The 17,096-nt window shown below is 35.2% G+C and overlaps 1 protein-coding gene across 1 annotated transcript in view; it reads left to right on the top strand.

Moving 5' to 3' along the window:
• Positions 1–17,096, top strand: part of LOC140433979 (fatty acid synthase-like) — an 84,313-nt gene that overhangs the window by 33,128 nt on the left and 34,089 nt on the right. Inside the window, 3 exon segments of the mRNA XM_072521949.1 lie at positions 1,399–2,047; positions 11,793–12,045; positions 15,089–15,623. Of these exon segments, the coding sequence (XP_072378050.1) occupies positions 1,399–2,047; positions 11,793–12,045; positions 15,089–15,623 (1,437 nt within the window).

Below are 17,096 nucleotides of genomic sequence, written 5' to 3'. Positions count from 1 at the left end.
GACAAAAAAAGCATTCAAGTCGCCCATAATTATTGTGTAATATGCTGCTGTGGTATGTAAGGCTGTTTCTAGGTCCTCATAAAATTCCTTAATTTTTTCATTCGAGTGGGTAGTCGTTGAAGTATATGTCTGGATTACCTTCAGGTTATATCTTGGATTTAGTTTGAAGATGAGGTATACAATCTTCAGGCTAATACTAATAATTTTAACAATATTTTGTAAATGATTTTAATGTATAATGAATCCCACTCCATCATTTGAAGTGTCTTCTTCTCCTCTAAAATAAATACGTGTTCTAATTTAAGAGTAATTAGGGCTTCTCCTCTTCCTCTTATTTTACTGAGGCCAATGATGTTCCATTTTATTCTTTTCAGCTCTTCCTCCAGTCCCATCATCTTCTGGTGTATATGCATTTGTCGCTCTTTGTAGTAGCCTGGTTTTTTTCAGGGATCCTTAGCAACCTCTGCTCCAAACCTGTTTCAACCGCCACCTTGGTTGGTGGTGTTGGGTGTTGGGTGTTGCATCGAGACTGAGGGCCGTTCAGCAGTTTCGTCTTCCATGAAAAATGAAAAACTTTTGGGGCTTTAAGCTATTAAATCGCCACGCTTGGCTAATGCGTGTTGACGAGTAGGTTTGGAAGTGAGAAGGGAGGAATGGGTGTGGAGATCTGAATGCTTTGGATTTGAACATTGTTTCCCCGGAGATGGAAGGCTGGAAAATACATGAGCTCGCGTATGCAGGTGTGCTATTCCTAAAGAAATAGATCTATCCCCTGTGGGGACCGCAGGGAAGTATCCACTTGCTACCACAAGCAGTTTTCTACCCAAAACTACCCTCTCGAAACTTATGTTGCTCACCCCCACAAAAGCTCCGGCAACAAAAAAAGGAGCAACCTTTCCTTGACGAAGCGTAAGCTTAACCTGTTATACAAATTTAAGTGAACGTCAACTATTGAAAAACTACTGTTACTCGAACTTTTAACTTGTTTGTTTACATACATTTTTTGACGTTTCAGACATTACGAAATATTTCGGAATTTTTTATGATATCTCGAATATTCTAGATTTTTGGTACTTCATCTTTTTCGTCAAGGTATACTAGATAGAACAAAGTTAAAGGAAATCGAACGGTATTATTGTTCCGTATATCATTCATTTCACCCTTATTTTTCCTGTTAGAGACTGAGTTATAATATGTTTCATTAGTCCATTCTAACTTTACTTTATTCTTTGATTTATCTCTTTTGTTAATATGAACATAATCGTTTAAGAATTTCAAAATTGTATTCAGCGATGTAATGTTTTTTATCTAATATACCTTATATTAATATATAATAATAAGATACTAATATCTTATCATATTTACTATGGAAAATTTGATAAACTGTATTTTGCTTAGGTTGCAGTTATGCTGACGGCCAGATTTCTGTCGAACAGGCTACTTTATTAGGTTACGCAAGAGGATACGCTTCATCCAATAGTTCTATTATCCCAGGTCAAATGGCAGCTATTGGATTAAGTAAAGAAAAGGTCTCCAAGATGCTTCCAGAGGGTATTTTTATTGCTTGTCAAAATGCAAAAGAAAGTGTAACTATATCAGGACCCCTGGAAGAAACTAAGGCTTTTGTAGAACAATTGTCAGCGCAAGGAATTTTTGCAAAATTGGTAAATTCAGGAGGAATTCCGTATCATACGAAATACGTTAAAGAAGCTGGAGAGTTATTATTGGACTTTTGTAAACTAGTTTTACCTGATCCTAAACCACGAAGTGAGAAGTGGGTATCAAGTTCTGTTCCTGAATCCAAAAAACACGAAAAATGGGCACAATTAAATTGCGCTGAATACCATCACAATAACTTCTGTAACACAGTGCTGTTCGATCAAGTTTATAGTCAGATACCTGAAAATGCAATTGTTATAGAAGTTTCTCCGCATGGTTTATTGCAAGCAATATTAAAACGAGAAATGGGACCAGAAGCTACTCAAATATCTATTACCAATAGGTCGAGTGACGACAATGAAAAATTTTTCCTGTCAGCCATAGGGAAGTATGTGTTTTTTATTTATAATACATTTACACACATATTTTAATTTTTATCACATATCTTGCTTTTAAGTTAACGTCAATATCAGTATTAAATTTTAAAGATTTATTGTTAATAAAAAATGTTTCTAATAAAAAAAGTTTTATAGAATTTTAACATATTTATGTTATTTGCTTCTTCTTCATCTTGCTTCTTGATTTTAAACAAATTGTATGTTTTGTCTATATATATATATATATATATATATATATATATATATATATATATATATATATATATATATCTCCTCTTAATGTTTAGATCAGTAGGTACTCCACCTCTTCGATGGATGACCCACGTTCATTGCCCTTTATTTTTGCTCCCTAAAAGTCGTTTATTTGCACAAAAGCCGTACTGCAGCCAATTGGCTCACTGTAAATTGTACAGATATGGAAAAGATTATAATACATAAGTATTTTAAAATTAGCTAAAGATACTAATAGACATACTATATGTTGCTCCTCTTAACCTTTCAGTAGACGCAGCTTATCTCTAGGAGGCCGGTGGGAGTCAATGACGTTCAATTCTAAAGCCAATCGGAAGCTTTTGAGTTCCTCCGGCTCTGTACCTTCTTTTAATACGTACATTTATCGACTGTGTATCATTGCAAAGTTGATGCTCGTTAATATGTGTAAGTTTGTAATTTTTACAACTGGTGCAGTAGACCGTGTGGTGTGAGTCTAAAGCGGCGTCCTCATTGAGTTGACATTGTCGATCGAGTCTGTTTATCGACACTGTTGACCGACAAATCGAAAAAGCTTCGATGTCCACACCAGGTAGGCAGAATATTTGTCGACAGTCGAAACGAAAATGTGTGACGAAGATGACGCCATTATTGTTTGTGCCGCATTTGTTATTATCACAACTAAAAAACGTAAATCATCGCGTAAAAGAAGATTTTGGGTTCGACCAAGCCTTCAAAGTAGAAATCGGTATAGCGGTAGTAACCTGATGGAAGATTTGAAAAAGGATGATATCGATCTATTGAACCTTGAATACAGATGTAACGGAGGTTTCAGAAATTTTTTCGAATGTCGGAAAGTGAATTTGAATATTTGTTGCAAAAAATCGGGCCAAAAATTTGTAAGCAAGACACAAATTGTAGACATGCCATTCCAACAAAGGAGCGTCTCGCTGTGACATTACGATTTTTATGTAGTGGAGATTCGTATCACTCACTGATGTATCTCTTCAAAATTTCAAAACAAGCAATTTCTCAAATTATTCCGGAAGTCTGCGATGCCCTTATTGACACATTACAAGATTACATAAAGGTAAGTAGAGTTTTACTAAAACTACGTTCATACTGAAAGAGGTATATTATAATTACATTATCGAATTTTATTAACTAAAACGAAACTTACAAAAACGTACCAAATTAGTAAAATGTAGTGAACTAATTCGGAAATAAAACTAAGTTTTCAAATAAATGTACGTATCAAACACAAAATTAAAAATAATGCTGGTTATATCTACTGTGCTTATTGTGAAGTGCCACGTCCCGGACGTTGTAGTTGTTGAATTAAATTATCTATGGCTTCGTCATCTTCAGTACCTGATTCTGCCGGAGTTGAGGGGTTAGTAAAAGAAGAACATGAAGAATGCTCTGGGGATGGTTGCGGTATTAAAGTCGTCATGGAACCAACAGGATACTGCTGGAGCTGATGCTGAGGATAATATTGCGGTGGTGGCTGTTGTGATACTGGATAGTTGTAATTGCCCAATTTTCCTTCAAACAGAATCGTGCTTATCATGTGTTGCACTGTAGCTTGAGCATAAGCGGTAGGCAAATTTCGTAATGTAACAGCAACTTCTTCTCCAAATACGCTAAAGACGTCCTTTTTATTTCTGTCCAAAAACACCTGTGTCATCATCCTGTATGCATCATTAACCATTGGGTAATCACCTTTCCTTTTCTTGGAATGCACATGGTCAAGATTTGGTGACTTGAACTGTTTTTTCGGACTTGTGTTTCTCTTTGTGCGTTCAACTTTTTCGGCATTTCCAGCATTTGCATTATTACATTCTGCTAGATTGTTTTCTGTTGAATCATTTGTGGTAATAAAATCGTGACTATTCTCATCATTTTCAGTGATGTCATTCACATCTCCTTTATCTTCCAAAGTATCTACTTCAGTTGAAACCTGTAATCAAGAGTATATATATTAGATTAATTAGAAATTAAATAGGTTAGATAATAAAAATAAATAGGTCTTTTTATTTCAGATGCCTAAAACTGAGGCAGAATGGAAAGCTATTGCAGAGGACTATAACAATCGTTGGAACTTTCCAAACTGTGTCGGAGCTATGGACGGAAAACACGTAGCATTGCAAGCCCCAATAAATAGCGGCAGTGAATTTTTTAATTAAAAAGGATTCTTCAGTATTGTTTTATTTGCCGTAGTCGATGCAAATTATAATTTTATTTATGCCAATGTGGGATGCCAAGGGCGTATTTCTGATGGTGGTGTGTTTAGTAGCACTGTATTCAATAAATTTCTTGAAGAGAATACAATGCATTTGCCTGCGGAAAACCTGCTTCCAAAGAGTGATGTAAAAAGCCCATTCATTTTTGTGGCAGATGATGCATTTCCTCTGTCTACAAACATAATGAAACCTTATGAGTTAAAGGTTCTAGTGAAAGAGTATTTAATTATCGCGTTAGCAGGGCCCGGAGATTATCTGAAAATGTTTTTGGCATACTATCTAGCGTATTTAGAGTTTTTCGCAAACCAATGCTATTAGAACCTACTACTGCTTCTAAAATAATCTTAACAGCATGTTATATGCACAAGTTTCTTAGAAAAAGCGCATCCAGGAATATTTACAATCCTCCTGGAACATACGATGCTGACTGTTCTGACACCACAGACTTGATTCCAGGAGCTTGGAGAAGTGAAGTTTGTAATCAACCTGTATTAGTAAACTTAGCAAAAATACCCAGAAAAAGTGCACTGAGTGCTCTACATGTGAGAAACGTGTTAAAAGACTATTTTATGACACCAGAAGGAGAAGTGCCTTGGCAATACTTAAAGTGATAAAATGTGTATTAATATTATGTAGCCTAATAAAAAACACATTGTAGGTGTAAAATATATTTAATTTATACATACCTCTGAATCCAACATCTCTCTGGTCTTATTTTTGTCACGTAAAAATATTAAATTTTTATAAGCAAACCATTTACTTTTGTACACATCATCCGTGCCACTGCCAGATTTATTGCCATCCTTTGTTTTTTTTATTTCTCTTGCTAACTGGCTTTGAAGATTTTTTATTTTTTGTTCTACCACTTGCTTTTCTATGTTAAATTCACTGGCAATTTCCATCAAAGCATCGTGCCTCATGTTTCGATCTTTATAATATTTGCTTCTAGTGTTCCATAGATTTGTTTTTAATTTATAAGCTTCAATAAATGCAATCACTTTTTCTTTTTCCCATTCCATTTTGCCAACAAGTACAAAACACGAGACTTTAAATGAGGTAGACTACACCGCACGCTGAATTATTTTTACTGTATTTTTATATAATGTCGAAGGTCGAACGACGAATGCACGTACACACTTCCGATTCGACTCGACTACCCTTTGATTTTACCGACAGAGCACGGAAAACCAGTCGACACGTCGATCGACATCTTTTGTCGATTGACAAAGTCGATTGCCGCGTACACACTCAGTCGAGAGTGTCGATAAACACAGTCGATCGACAACGTCGACTCAATGAGGACGCCGCTTAAGAAAATAATAGAATTGTGTGACTTGTAAGTAATATTTTTATAATAACTTTATTTTTCAGATATGGATTATGAAAAAAAAAACAAAATAGATTGTAAGCACTTTTTGAAAAAATTTTGACGTGTGATGAATATGATGATGAATAGGAATCGGGAGAAGAAGATAATGTAGAAGAAAACTTGGAGGGAAGCGATACGGAACAGCAAAATGAAGAATTAGATGATGAGACAGACTTTGTCATTGATCCATATTTTTTGAGCAAAGATAAAAAAATAAAATGGACTAAGCATATTGCCCCTAAGAAAATATTGTTCTGCAGCTTCCGGGTTCAAAACAATGTGTCAGACAAAAAATCGATATTTTAGACATCTGAAGCAATCCATTTGATACTGATATGTTGAAAATAATTGTTGATGAAACCAATACAAAAATAGAAGCAAAAAAGCAGAAATTTAGTCGCGATCGAGATATATACCCAACAAACATTGATGAAATTCGTGCCCTTTTAGGTCTCTTATATCTTGCAGGTGTATGAAAGGCAAGTCACCTTGGTACAACAGACTTTTGGATAATGGACGGCACTGGCATAGAGGTTTTCCGACTGAGATGATATCAATACAAGGCATGGTAGAGTTAATTTGGATAAATTAGCACCAATAAGAGATCTTATTACCAAGTGGAGTACATACAACTTCTGAATTCTGAAACTCAATTAGAGTACATACAACTTCTGAAAGAATAGAAACTAGACAGTTAATATGGTATGGACACGTACAGAGGATGGACGACAACAGATGGCCAAAAAGAGCTATGGAATAGAATCCAAGTAATAGAAGGAAACGAGGAAGACCAGCCAAGTCTTGGATACAAGGTGTTATGGAAACCATGAAAGATAGAGCCATTGATGAAGACACCTGGAGAGATAGAAAAAGATGGCGATTGAAATGCGGGAAGCGGCAGAAGCTGTAGGATCCCCGCTTATATATATATATATATATATATATATATATATATATATATATATATATATATATTACCAAGTGGAACGAAAATCAGAAAAAATGTTTCTCTGGTTAGCGATACGTAACCGTGGACGAAAAGTTCGAGGCTTTTAGAGGACGGTGCTCCGCCAGTACATACCAAGCAAACCCAATAGATACGGTATAAAAATATTTGCCCCGTCTGATGCAAAGTTATTTTATGTTAGTAACATGGAAGTATACGTTGGCAAAAACCAAGTGGGTGGTCCAAACTATTTGGGCTAACTAGTTTAACGCTCTTGGGAACAATAAAAGTATATAAAAGAGAAATTCCTGCATATTTATCTAATAAGCAAGGACGACCTATTGACTCTAGTTCATTTGGGTTTGGTTCAAGAGGAACACTAGTGTCATATAAACCAAAAACAAACAAAAACGATTTGTTATATTCCACTATGCACCATGGGGACGACGTTGATCCTGTAACTAAGAAACCGGAAATCATATTAGCATATAACAGCACAAAAAGCGGTGTTGATAACGTAGATAAATTATTATGCGCGCAATATGATGTGGCACGTTGTAGTAGAAGATGGCCTATGATTGTGTTGTACAGCCTTTTAAATATTACAGCAATAAATTCCATTGTTACTTACAATTGTAACATTAAAAATTCCACAAAGACCCGACGAAGAAGTTTTGACAAATTTAGCATTTAGCCTTGCGTACAACCACCAGAAGAATCGAAGTCAAAATGTCTATATACCCAAGACAATGAGGATTCGACTAAAGGAGATCTGTAATTTGGATATAGATGTCGTGCCAATTCAAAGAACTCTGAGAACAATCGGGAGGTGTGGTGACTTTGGATGGAAAAAGAATCGAAGAACGAAATATTTTTGTTCGATTTGTAAAAAGTATCTTTGTTTGGAGAGACTGTTCCAATTATAGAGGTATTAGTGTGACGAGCTCTGTGGGCCGGTTATACGGCAGAATATTAAAGAAGAGAGTTGAAAGACAGATACAAGATATTGAAGAACAAAGCGCTTTCGTACCGGGAGATCCTGCCTTGATAATATATTTATCCTACGACAAATAATTGAAAAGCGTGTCGAAAGAAGTAGAGAGACCCATTTGGTATTTATAGACCTTGAGAAAGCATATGATAGTGTCCCGTTAAAGAAAATGTTTGAGATCCTCAAAAGGTCCGGATTGGATTCGACGTATATCCGAGCGATATATAAATTGTACGAAAATGCAGTTAGTTGTGTAAAAATTGGAACCAGAACCTCAAATGAATTTAAAGTCACTAAAGGCCTAAAGCAAGGATGCTGTTTGTCACCGACACTCTTTAAAATATACGTCCAAGAAGCATTGAGGAATTGGAGAAATAAATGTAGATTTATGGGCATCGAAGTGGGACAAGAAACTCTGTATACATTGTTGTTTGCAGATGATCAGGTGGTGGTTGCAACCGATGAGGAAGATATAAATTATATGAATTGAAAATTATTTGAGGAATATGCCAAATGGGGGCTTACTGTAAACATAAGCAAAACAAAATATTTAAAAATTGGAGGAAATACCACAGATCTGAGGCTAGAAAACGCAGTCATAAAAGGCTGCAACCAGTATAAATATCTAGGAAGCATCATATCAGCAGATGGCAGAGTTAAGATAGATGTACAAAACCGAATAACCCAAGGGAAAAAATGCATCCGAATACTGAATTCATTACTGTGGTCTAATAAAATAAAGATGCATACCAAACTTCGCGTATACAGAGCAATTGTAGAACCAATTACCACATATGGTGCCGAATGTTGGACGATGACAAAGAATGAACGAGATAAAGTAGACGTTGTGGAAATGGATTATCTTAGAAGGTCATGTCGAGTATCGAGAATGAAAAGAATCAGGAATGAGGAAATACGAAACCATACAGGAATTAGAGATACTCTTTCAGATAGAATACAAGGAAGGCAATTACAATGATATGGTCACGTGATGAGAATGGAGGAGGAGCGGTGGCCAAAGAAAGCCTTAATGTATGTTCCGCCAGAAAGAAGGAAAAGGGGAAGACCACCAAATTCCTGGAGAAGAGAAATTACAAAAACAATGCAATCTAGAGGCTTAGAAGAGGGAGATTGGAGAGATAGGAAAAGATGGAGGCTAAAATGCGGGAAGCGGCAATCGCCGTAGGACCCCCCGTTATATGATGATGATGATCTTTGTTTGGAACATGTAAATCCAATTTGCAATGACTGTAACAATATTCTGGTTTAATTATATTATGTTTTTTACTATCTCTTATATTATTGTTACTATAAATCTTAGTGAAATAATGTTTTATTTTTGTTTAAGATAATTTTTGAAGACTAATATGTTATTAAAGTTTAAATTAATTTATCAATCAAATCAAACTATTACAGAAATTATGGACTAGTTCTTGTGCTACGTAAATAAACATTTTAAATAAACGAAATATGTCAATAATAATAAATAGTGTTAAAAAAACTACGAATAATTGATTATTTTTTTAATATTTAAACAAACTGCATCCAGACGACTATTTTTATGACCGGTGTAGTAAACCGTGTGCGACTACTGATACACAAAGTTAAACTGCGTTCACTGAAAGGTTAATAGACAGAGATCAAAATTATATTTGCCCTAATAGGTCAAGTAAATGAACAAGAAATACGGCGATATCGTCTAATTTTCCGTGTCATCACCGAATTGCATAAAAATTTGGAATTAGTTTCTAATTACTTGTTAGTTGCTTTTTATTATTTTGTGGTAAAAACTATCCCTATTAGAAACAAATCATATAATTTTAAATTAAAGCAAGTAATTGGTTAAAATCATCTTTTAATAAAGTGAATAAATGTCAGTTAACATTAAACATACAGTGTGGCGCACCGAAAACGAAACAGAGGCATTTACTGGCAGATGTTTCCTTTTTTGAAAAAACGCTCGGACCCGTCGATTTTGTTTTCGAGGGGGACACAAAATTGGCATAACATCACTTTAACATTTGCAGCCCCTTAAGCGGGGATGGCATCATCCCTAAAATCTTAAATGAAAAGGGGGGTCGAATGATCCATTATTTGAAAGGTCTTTCAACTCCCTTTATAATGATGTAAAATTCATGTATTCAATTTAGTAGTTTTGGAGATTTATTGATTTAAATTTTAAAGTAGACTTTAATAGGTACATCAAATTAGTTTGTACTTCTTTCAGAAGAAATTTGTGTAAAAGCATTTTCTTGATAAGTAAATGCTTTTATTTACTACGCCCATGGTTTATTAATAATAAAAATAGCAATTGAAGTGTCCTTTGTGACAAAAAAAGTTGTGTCTTGAAGAAAGATAAGTAGAGAATGCCACGTACTTATTTTAAATAGGAAATAGTACATTAGTTTGCGATTGATTTGACCAATCTTTGTTGTTAAAATATCATTTATTGCTTTATACATAAATTAACCATGGTATATTCCACGGCAGAAAGGGTTGAAATTATTGAAATATTTTTCGGAAGTAATCAGTGCGCTAATAGAACAGCACAAATTTTTAATGAGCGACATGAGAACAATAATGTGCACCGAAAATATGTTCTAGAACTTGTAGCTAAATTTCGGGAAACTGGATTAGTTGCCAATAAAAAACGTAATATTGAAAATCCTATAAGGACCGAAGCAACAGAAGTGGGGGATTTAGGGCAAGTTATTGTAGATCCTACATTTAGTACCCGCAAATTGCAAACTTCGTGTGGTGTTAGTCGACGTACTATCCAACGGATTCTAAAGGCCCATAATTTTCATCCGTATAAAATTCACCTTGTACAAGAACTTAATGAAGACGATTTTGATAAGCAATTAGAATTTTGTGAAGTTATGAGTGAACGAATTACAAACGATGAACAATTTTTATTTAACATTTGCTTTTCCGACGAATGTTCCTTTTTTTTAAATGGCGAAGTAAATCGTCATAATTGTCGATATTGGTCGGACTCTAATCCCAGAATTTACCATGAGGTACACACACAGCCGCCACAAAAATTAAATGTTTGGGCTGGCATTTTTGGCGATCATTTGGTTGGTCCTTTTTTCTTACCTGGAAATTTGACTGGTGAAATGTATTTGGAATTACTGCAAAATGCTATAGATCCTGCGCTAACAGATATAATTGAAAATCAGAATGATGGTCGATACGTTGAGAATATGTTGATGTTCCAACAGGATGGTGCCCCACCACATTACGCATTAAGAGTTCGGCATTATTTAGATCAGACCTTTCCAGGTCAATGGATTGGTAGAAGAGGTGCAGTTGAATGGCCCCCAAGATCGCCAGATTTATCACCTTTGGATTTCTTTTTGTGGGGTTACTTAAAAAGCAAAATCTATGCTACTCAGCCAAAGAATTGTGAATGAGTGCCATCAAATTACTCCTCAAATATTGCAAAATGTCCGGCAACGTTTTCAGCAAAATCTTTATTATTGCATGGAAAGTAATGGTGGTCATTTTCAACATTTACTCGGCTGACAGGTCAGTACATTCTTTATTTTTTAACAACTTTGCTGCTATGTATTGATCTCCTCTTACGATGATGTATTTAAACTTTAAATCAATAAATCTCCAAAACTACTGAATTGAAGTACATGAATTTTACATCATTGTAAAGGGAGTTGAAAGTCCTTTTAAATGATGGATCATTCGACCCCCTTTCCATTTAAGATTTTAGGGATGGTGCCACCTCCGCTTAGGGGGCTGCAAATGTTAATGTGATTTTATGCCAATTTTGTTTCCCCCTCGATAACAAAATCGATGGGTCCAAGCGTTTTTTTTAAAGGAATCATCTGCCAGTAAATGCATCTGTTTCGTTTTCGGTGCGCCACCCTGTATAATATATTAATACTTATAAAATTTGATACTCATAAAAATATGAAAAGTGCACAATTAACGTTTTCATTAACAAAAAAAAAACTTTTAGATTGTATCTTGCTGGCGGACAACCAAATTTGAGAAAATTATACAACGAAGTTAGCTTTCCTGTCAGTCGTGGAACTAAAATGCTGTCATCTCTAGTAAAGTGGGACCATAGTGTATCATGGTTCAGTAAAAGATATGAACACAAAAGCTCTTGTGGTATATCAGTAAATGTTAGCCTATCAGATGAAGAATATGCTTATCTAGAGGGCCATCAAATAGATGGAAGAATTTTAATGCCGGCAACTGGATATATTGTAAGTAAAATTATATTAAACGTCAAATACAATGCATCTTAGTTAAGGATCCCGGAACTTTTCTTATGTAAAAGTGGTTTTGGTTAAATTGGCTGAAACTTTGCAGAGAGGAAAAGTTGTCAGTGCCCCAAGACTAAGAAATCAATTGTTTCTAGGTTTAGGGGCTTCAAGGGGCTTAAAGCCTGGTCCTTTACACTTGTAAAAAAACCCACTGCCAATTCTAAAATTTAGCCTCGGAACACGGACGAGAAATTACAAAGACGTAGCAAACGAACAAGGACTTTGAATATAAATACATGTAATATCTAAGGGTGCAGAACCAAGTTAGACAAAGTCATATTCGAAGTAAAAAACATAAAATCAGATACCAAAATTCTTACCAAAACAAAGCAAAAAGACCAAGCTATCGAAGACACAGGAGATTTTATACATATTTATACTGGAGTAGAAAAAGACAAGAGAGAACAAGCAGCGGTATCAGAACCTGAAAAGCTGGACAAAAATCAATGAGAGAATTATCTATTACGTGGAAAGAGCACGATTTCGGGATCACTGGAATATATGCGTCATTAGAAAGTGCATCAAAAGAGATAAACAAATACTTTACGAAACTTAATCAAAACTTATTAAAAATATAAAGAGATGCACAGAAATTGTACTGTTGGGAGATTTTAATCCTCAGACAAGTAAAAAATAAGTGACACATTTATAGGTAGTTACGAAGATGCAAAAATAAATGAATATGGAGAACAATTAATCAAATTCTGCGAACAGCACTCTATGAAAATCCTAAACGGATTCTAACAACATAAAAATATGCACTAGTATACTTGGATCCAACTAACGAGGAAAACCACGTCAATTATAGATTATGTTATGACAAAACAAGAAACACACATAATAGTAGAAGATGTAATAGGGATAAGAGAACCGGAATGCAGAATTGACCACTATTTGGTAAGACCAAAATGTTACCTACAGTATCGACAGTGATCACACCTAAATAAACAACAACCAGCACAATCAAAACCACTGGTAACGAATCCACCCAAATACAATATTGATGCTCTGCAAAACTACTTAACTTCATTTTTATATAAGTTACATCTTAGCCATAAATTAACAAACCTGATCTACTTCTTAGACCAGAAAAAAACCTACCAAGAGATAATAAATACACTCAATGAAGGAGCTTATGAAGAACTCTCTGAAGGTAAAAAACCTGAGAACAAACAGAAAAGAAGTGAATAGAATAGATTTAATAGAAGAAAGATTTTGGATGCGAGTATCCCGATGTATGAGCGGGAACACAATAAGTTTAAATACTCATACGCTCATGAATCGCACCTGGCGAGTCATGAGGGCCTTCACATTTCACTCTTCTTCAACTGGTCTTAGGTGAAATGTCCTTTGATCTATCCTATCAGCCTCTCTTGGCTAACTCTTGTTTTTTTTTGACCCCGAATGGCGATTAGGTTTCTTAAGGCAGAAAGAAAATGACTATAGAGATTACGAAGCAGAGGAACAAGCTGGTTTTAGAGCTGAGCGATCCACAGTAGACCACCTGTACTCTATTACGCAAGTTATTGAAAAAAAAAACAGCCGTCAATAAAGAAGTTCACCTGATGTACGTAGACTTACAAAAAGCATATGACAGTGTACCCCTAAGTGAACTATGGTCAACCCTACAGCAAACCAACATTAAGCATGGTCTTATCAAAGCAGTCCAAAGTCTGTATAATGGAATGACTGCAAAAATTAAAACTGGATCAAGGATATCTGAAGGATTTAAGGTCACGAAAGGACTAAAGCAGGGTTGATGTATTTCGCCTACCCTTTTCAAAATTTATCTGGAACAAGCACTCAAGCTGTGGAAAAGAAAATGTAATGGCATGGGAATTCCTCTCAATGACGAGACTACACTGTACACCTTATGTTTCGCTGATGACCAAATACTGATTGCTCAGGATCATGACGACTTGAGTTACATGACTCGAAAGCTAATAGAAGAATATAACAAATGGGGTCTCGAAGTCAACATTAAGAAAACTAAAGCCATGTGTATTGGAGGAACAAAACAGTCCATTATATTAGACGATGGGGTAGAAATTAGAAACTGTGATGAATACAAGTACCTGGGTATGAAGATAACTCAAGATGGAACACTCGATGCTGCTATAAAAGACAGAAACATACAGGGTAGAAAAGCCATATCCATGATGAACGGAAATCTGTGGGACCAAACAATATCTAAAGCGAACAAACAACTCATATACAACACCATACTTAAAAGTGTAATCACATATGGCAGCGAAGTTTGGCAAATGAAACAAAGAACAGAGAAACTGTTACTAGCAACAGAAATGGACTTCTGGAGAAGAGCAGCAGGAAAATCAAGAAGAGATTGGATACCAAATGAGAGAATACGTGAAATGATGGGAGTCAAGCATACAATAGTTGATGACATAAAAACAAAACAGTTAATATGGTACGGCCATGTACAGAGAATGCCAGATGACAGGATTCCAAAACAGATTTTGACGTGGACACCACAAGGGAGAAGGAAAAGAGGAAGGCCGAGAAAAAGCTGGAGAGAGGGAATTGAAAAAGAACTAGAGGAAAGAGAAATCCCTCCAGGCCTATGGCTGAATAGAGAAGAATGGCGGTTAGGAGTCGGAAGGCGTCGGAGAACGCTGTAAACCGATAGTAGTAGTAGTAGGCAGAAAGGTCACTATTTTATTCACACTATCCTTTCTTCTCTCCTGAACTCACCAACACGCATGGCAAGCGCGGCGTTTTAAGTTGCCATTTTCCCTCGAAGAATGAAATGTCAGATAATAAAACTAGGTCTCAATGGAGATTTTTTGAGGATTCCTATGTTCAGCAGTGGACGACTATGAGCTGATGATGATGGTTCATCAAAATATCTCAGAAAACAAATATTTATGGAATTCGTCACTATATACCAACCATATATTAGCTTTTGCTTTTTATTTTCAATTTTGCATTTCGCTCTGTACTTTGTATATTTTTTAATTTATAGGATTTAATCTGGAACATCGTTGCGGACTTTAACTTAAAGAATAAAGAGGAATTACCGATTGTAATGGAAAATATTAAATTTAAACGAGCAACCATTGTAACAGATGGAGAAGGAGTAACGTTTACTATAACTATAATGAAACAATCAGGATATTTTGAAATTTTCGAAAGTGGAGCTGTGGTTTGTACGGGATATGTACGAATTCCCAAAGACGTATCATCAGAATTTAAAGAAAATGACCTTTTAAAAGTGTCCAATAATAAAGAAATCACTTTACAAGAACATGACATATATCAAGAGTGTCAGCTAAGAAGATACATGTATAAGAACTATTTCAGAGGATTAAGTGAATGCGACTTAAATGGTCGCAACGGCAAACTTCAATGGAAAGGAAAGTTTGCCAGCTTTTTTGATACGATGCTCCACATAACTATAATTGGACAATATTCGAGAGAATCCCTTCTTCCAACTAGTATTCGACAGATAACTGTAGATCCCATTAAGCATTTGCAAATGGTGGAGAAGAATATGAAAGGTAATAAATCAGTAAATATATGTTTTAGTTAAATTACAGGTTTCTTTCTGCTGAGGTCTTTGAGAGGATCATAATATGGTATAAATAAAGTAATACATATTTTACAGACTAGTGTAGTTCGTGAGTTCATTCATTATTTCCTCAATATTTTTTTAGTCATCATCATCATGATCATCATCATTTTACTGATTACTGTGCAGGCCCCCTTATACATTCGTTCTTCATTTCTGACCATGATTGTATAATATTTGTTTCTCTATGTCTCTCTTGATACCTCTTGAATATCAAAGTGTATTTCTAGTTGACTATCTATCCATTCTAGTCGAGTCTAAATTCTTAAATCAAGCGGAATAATGACAATATTAACCCCATAACAAAAACTTTCACCTCTTGTCCGATCAATCAAAGACAAAATTTCAAATGAAAAACACTTTTCCACTTTTTTTTCACCTTTTTTTTCACTACTTTTTTTCCACTTGAAAAACAAAAGTTTATGAAATTCCTTGTACAGACTGCTCCCGATCTTATATGGGTCAAAAAAATCGTAGAATCCAAAATAGGATTTATGAACATACTATTTCTGTTCGAAATTTTGATTCAATTTTTCAATTTTACCTCTAGGTCAACATCGTGTTCTACCTTCGATCTCTCACAAATAAAATATCGTCCGCTTCACCCTCTAATCAAAATCCTGCCGTCAGAAATGTTCGCGCCAACCCACGCGCTTAGGGATCGGGGATCAGTGTAGCCTTGTCTGGAGGCTCGGAAGACTGAGGTCTCGGAATCCCTGAAGAATACATCAAAGAGGATGTTAAGAAGACATCAAACAGGAGTATCAGAAAAGTTATGAGTTACTGTGGAGATTCGAAAGTGTCTGTGTGTTGATTCGGTCGAAACTGTAACATAATGTAGGATGTACATTGAAATAAGGAATAGATGACCAGATAATAAAAATATTGATATTTGTGACATCTAGTTTTTGTCTAGTGAAATGAATCGCTTCACGGAAAAGCACCAAACTGTATTCCCTTTGTTCTGCGGTTGGTAAGGATTCATTGTAACGTTCGCTATGGATACCGTTGATCATCCATCCTTTCGGCGTGAGCATACTATTTCAACTATATAAAAAATTATAGTTTTTTATATACAGTTACTTTCAGATTTCATTAAAGACTTATTTTGTGTACCATTCGACAAGGACTAAGGATGATATCGTTCATTTTCGCTATTTACTTGCAATTAATCATCAGACAAATGATTTTTTTTTTTTTTTTATATGGCTTCGGCAGTTTGCCATACAGCCAGTTACATGATCTGTTAATCTCATTAGGTACAGTAAGAAGTTTTTGAGTTATTTGCAATCGAATAGACTAAAATAGATAAAAATATATAACATACACAGGAGAACTAGGCCACGTAAATAGGATTAAACGTATAAAGGAGAGAAAACAAAGGTAAAAAGTAAAAACACAT

Source organism: Diabrotica undecimpunctata, chromosome 2 (assembly GCF_040954645.1).
Source record: "Diabrotica undecimpunctata isolate CICGRU chromosome 2, icDiaUnde3, whole genome shotgun sequence".
Lineage (NCBI taxonomy): Eukaryota > Metazoa > Arthropoda > Insecta > Coleoptera > Chrysomelidae > Diabrotica > Diabrotica undecimpunctata.
This window is presented reverse-complemented; position numbering and strand designations above follow the sequence as displayed.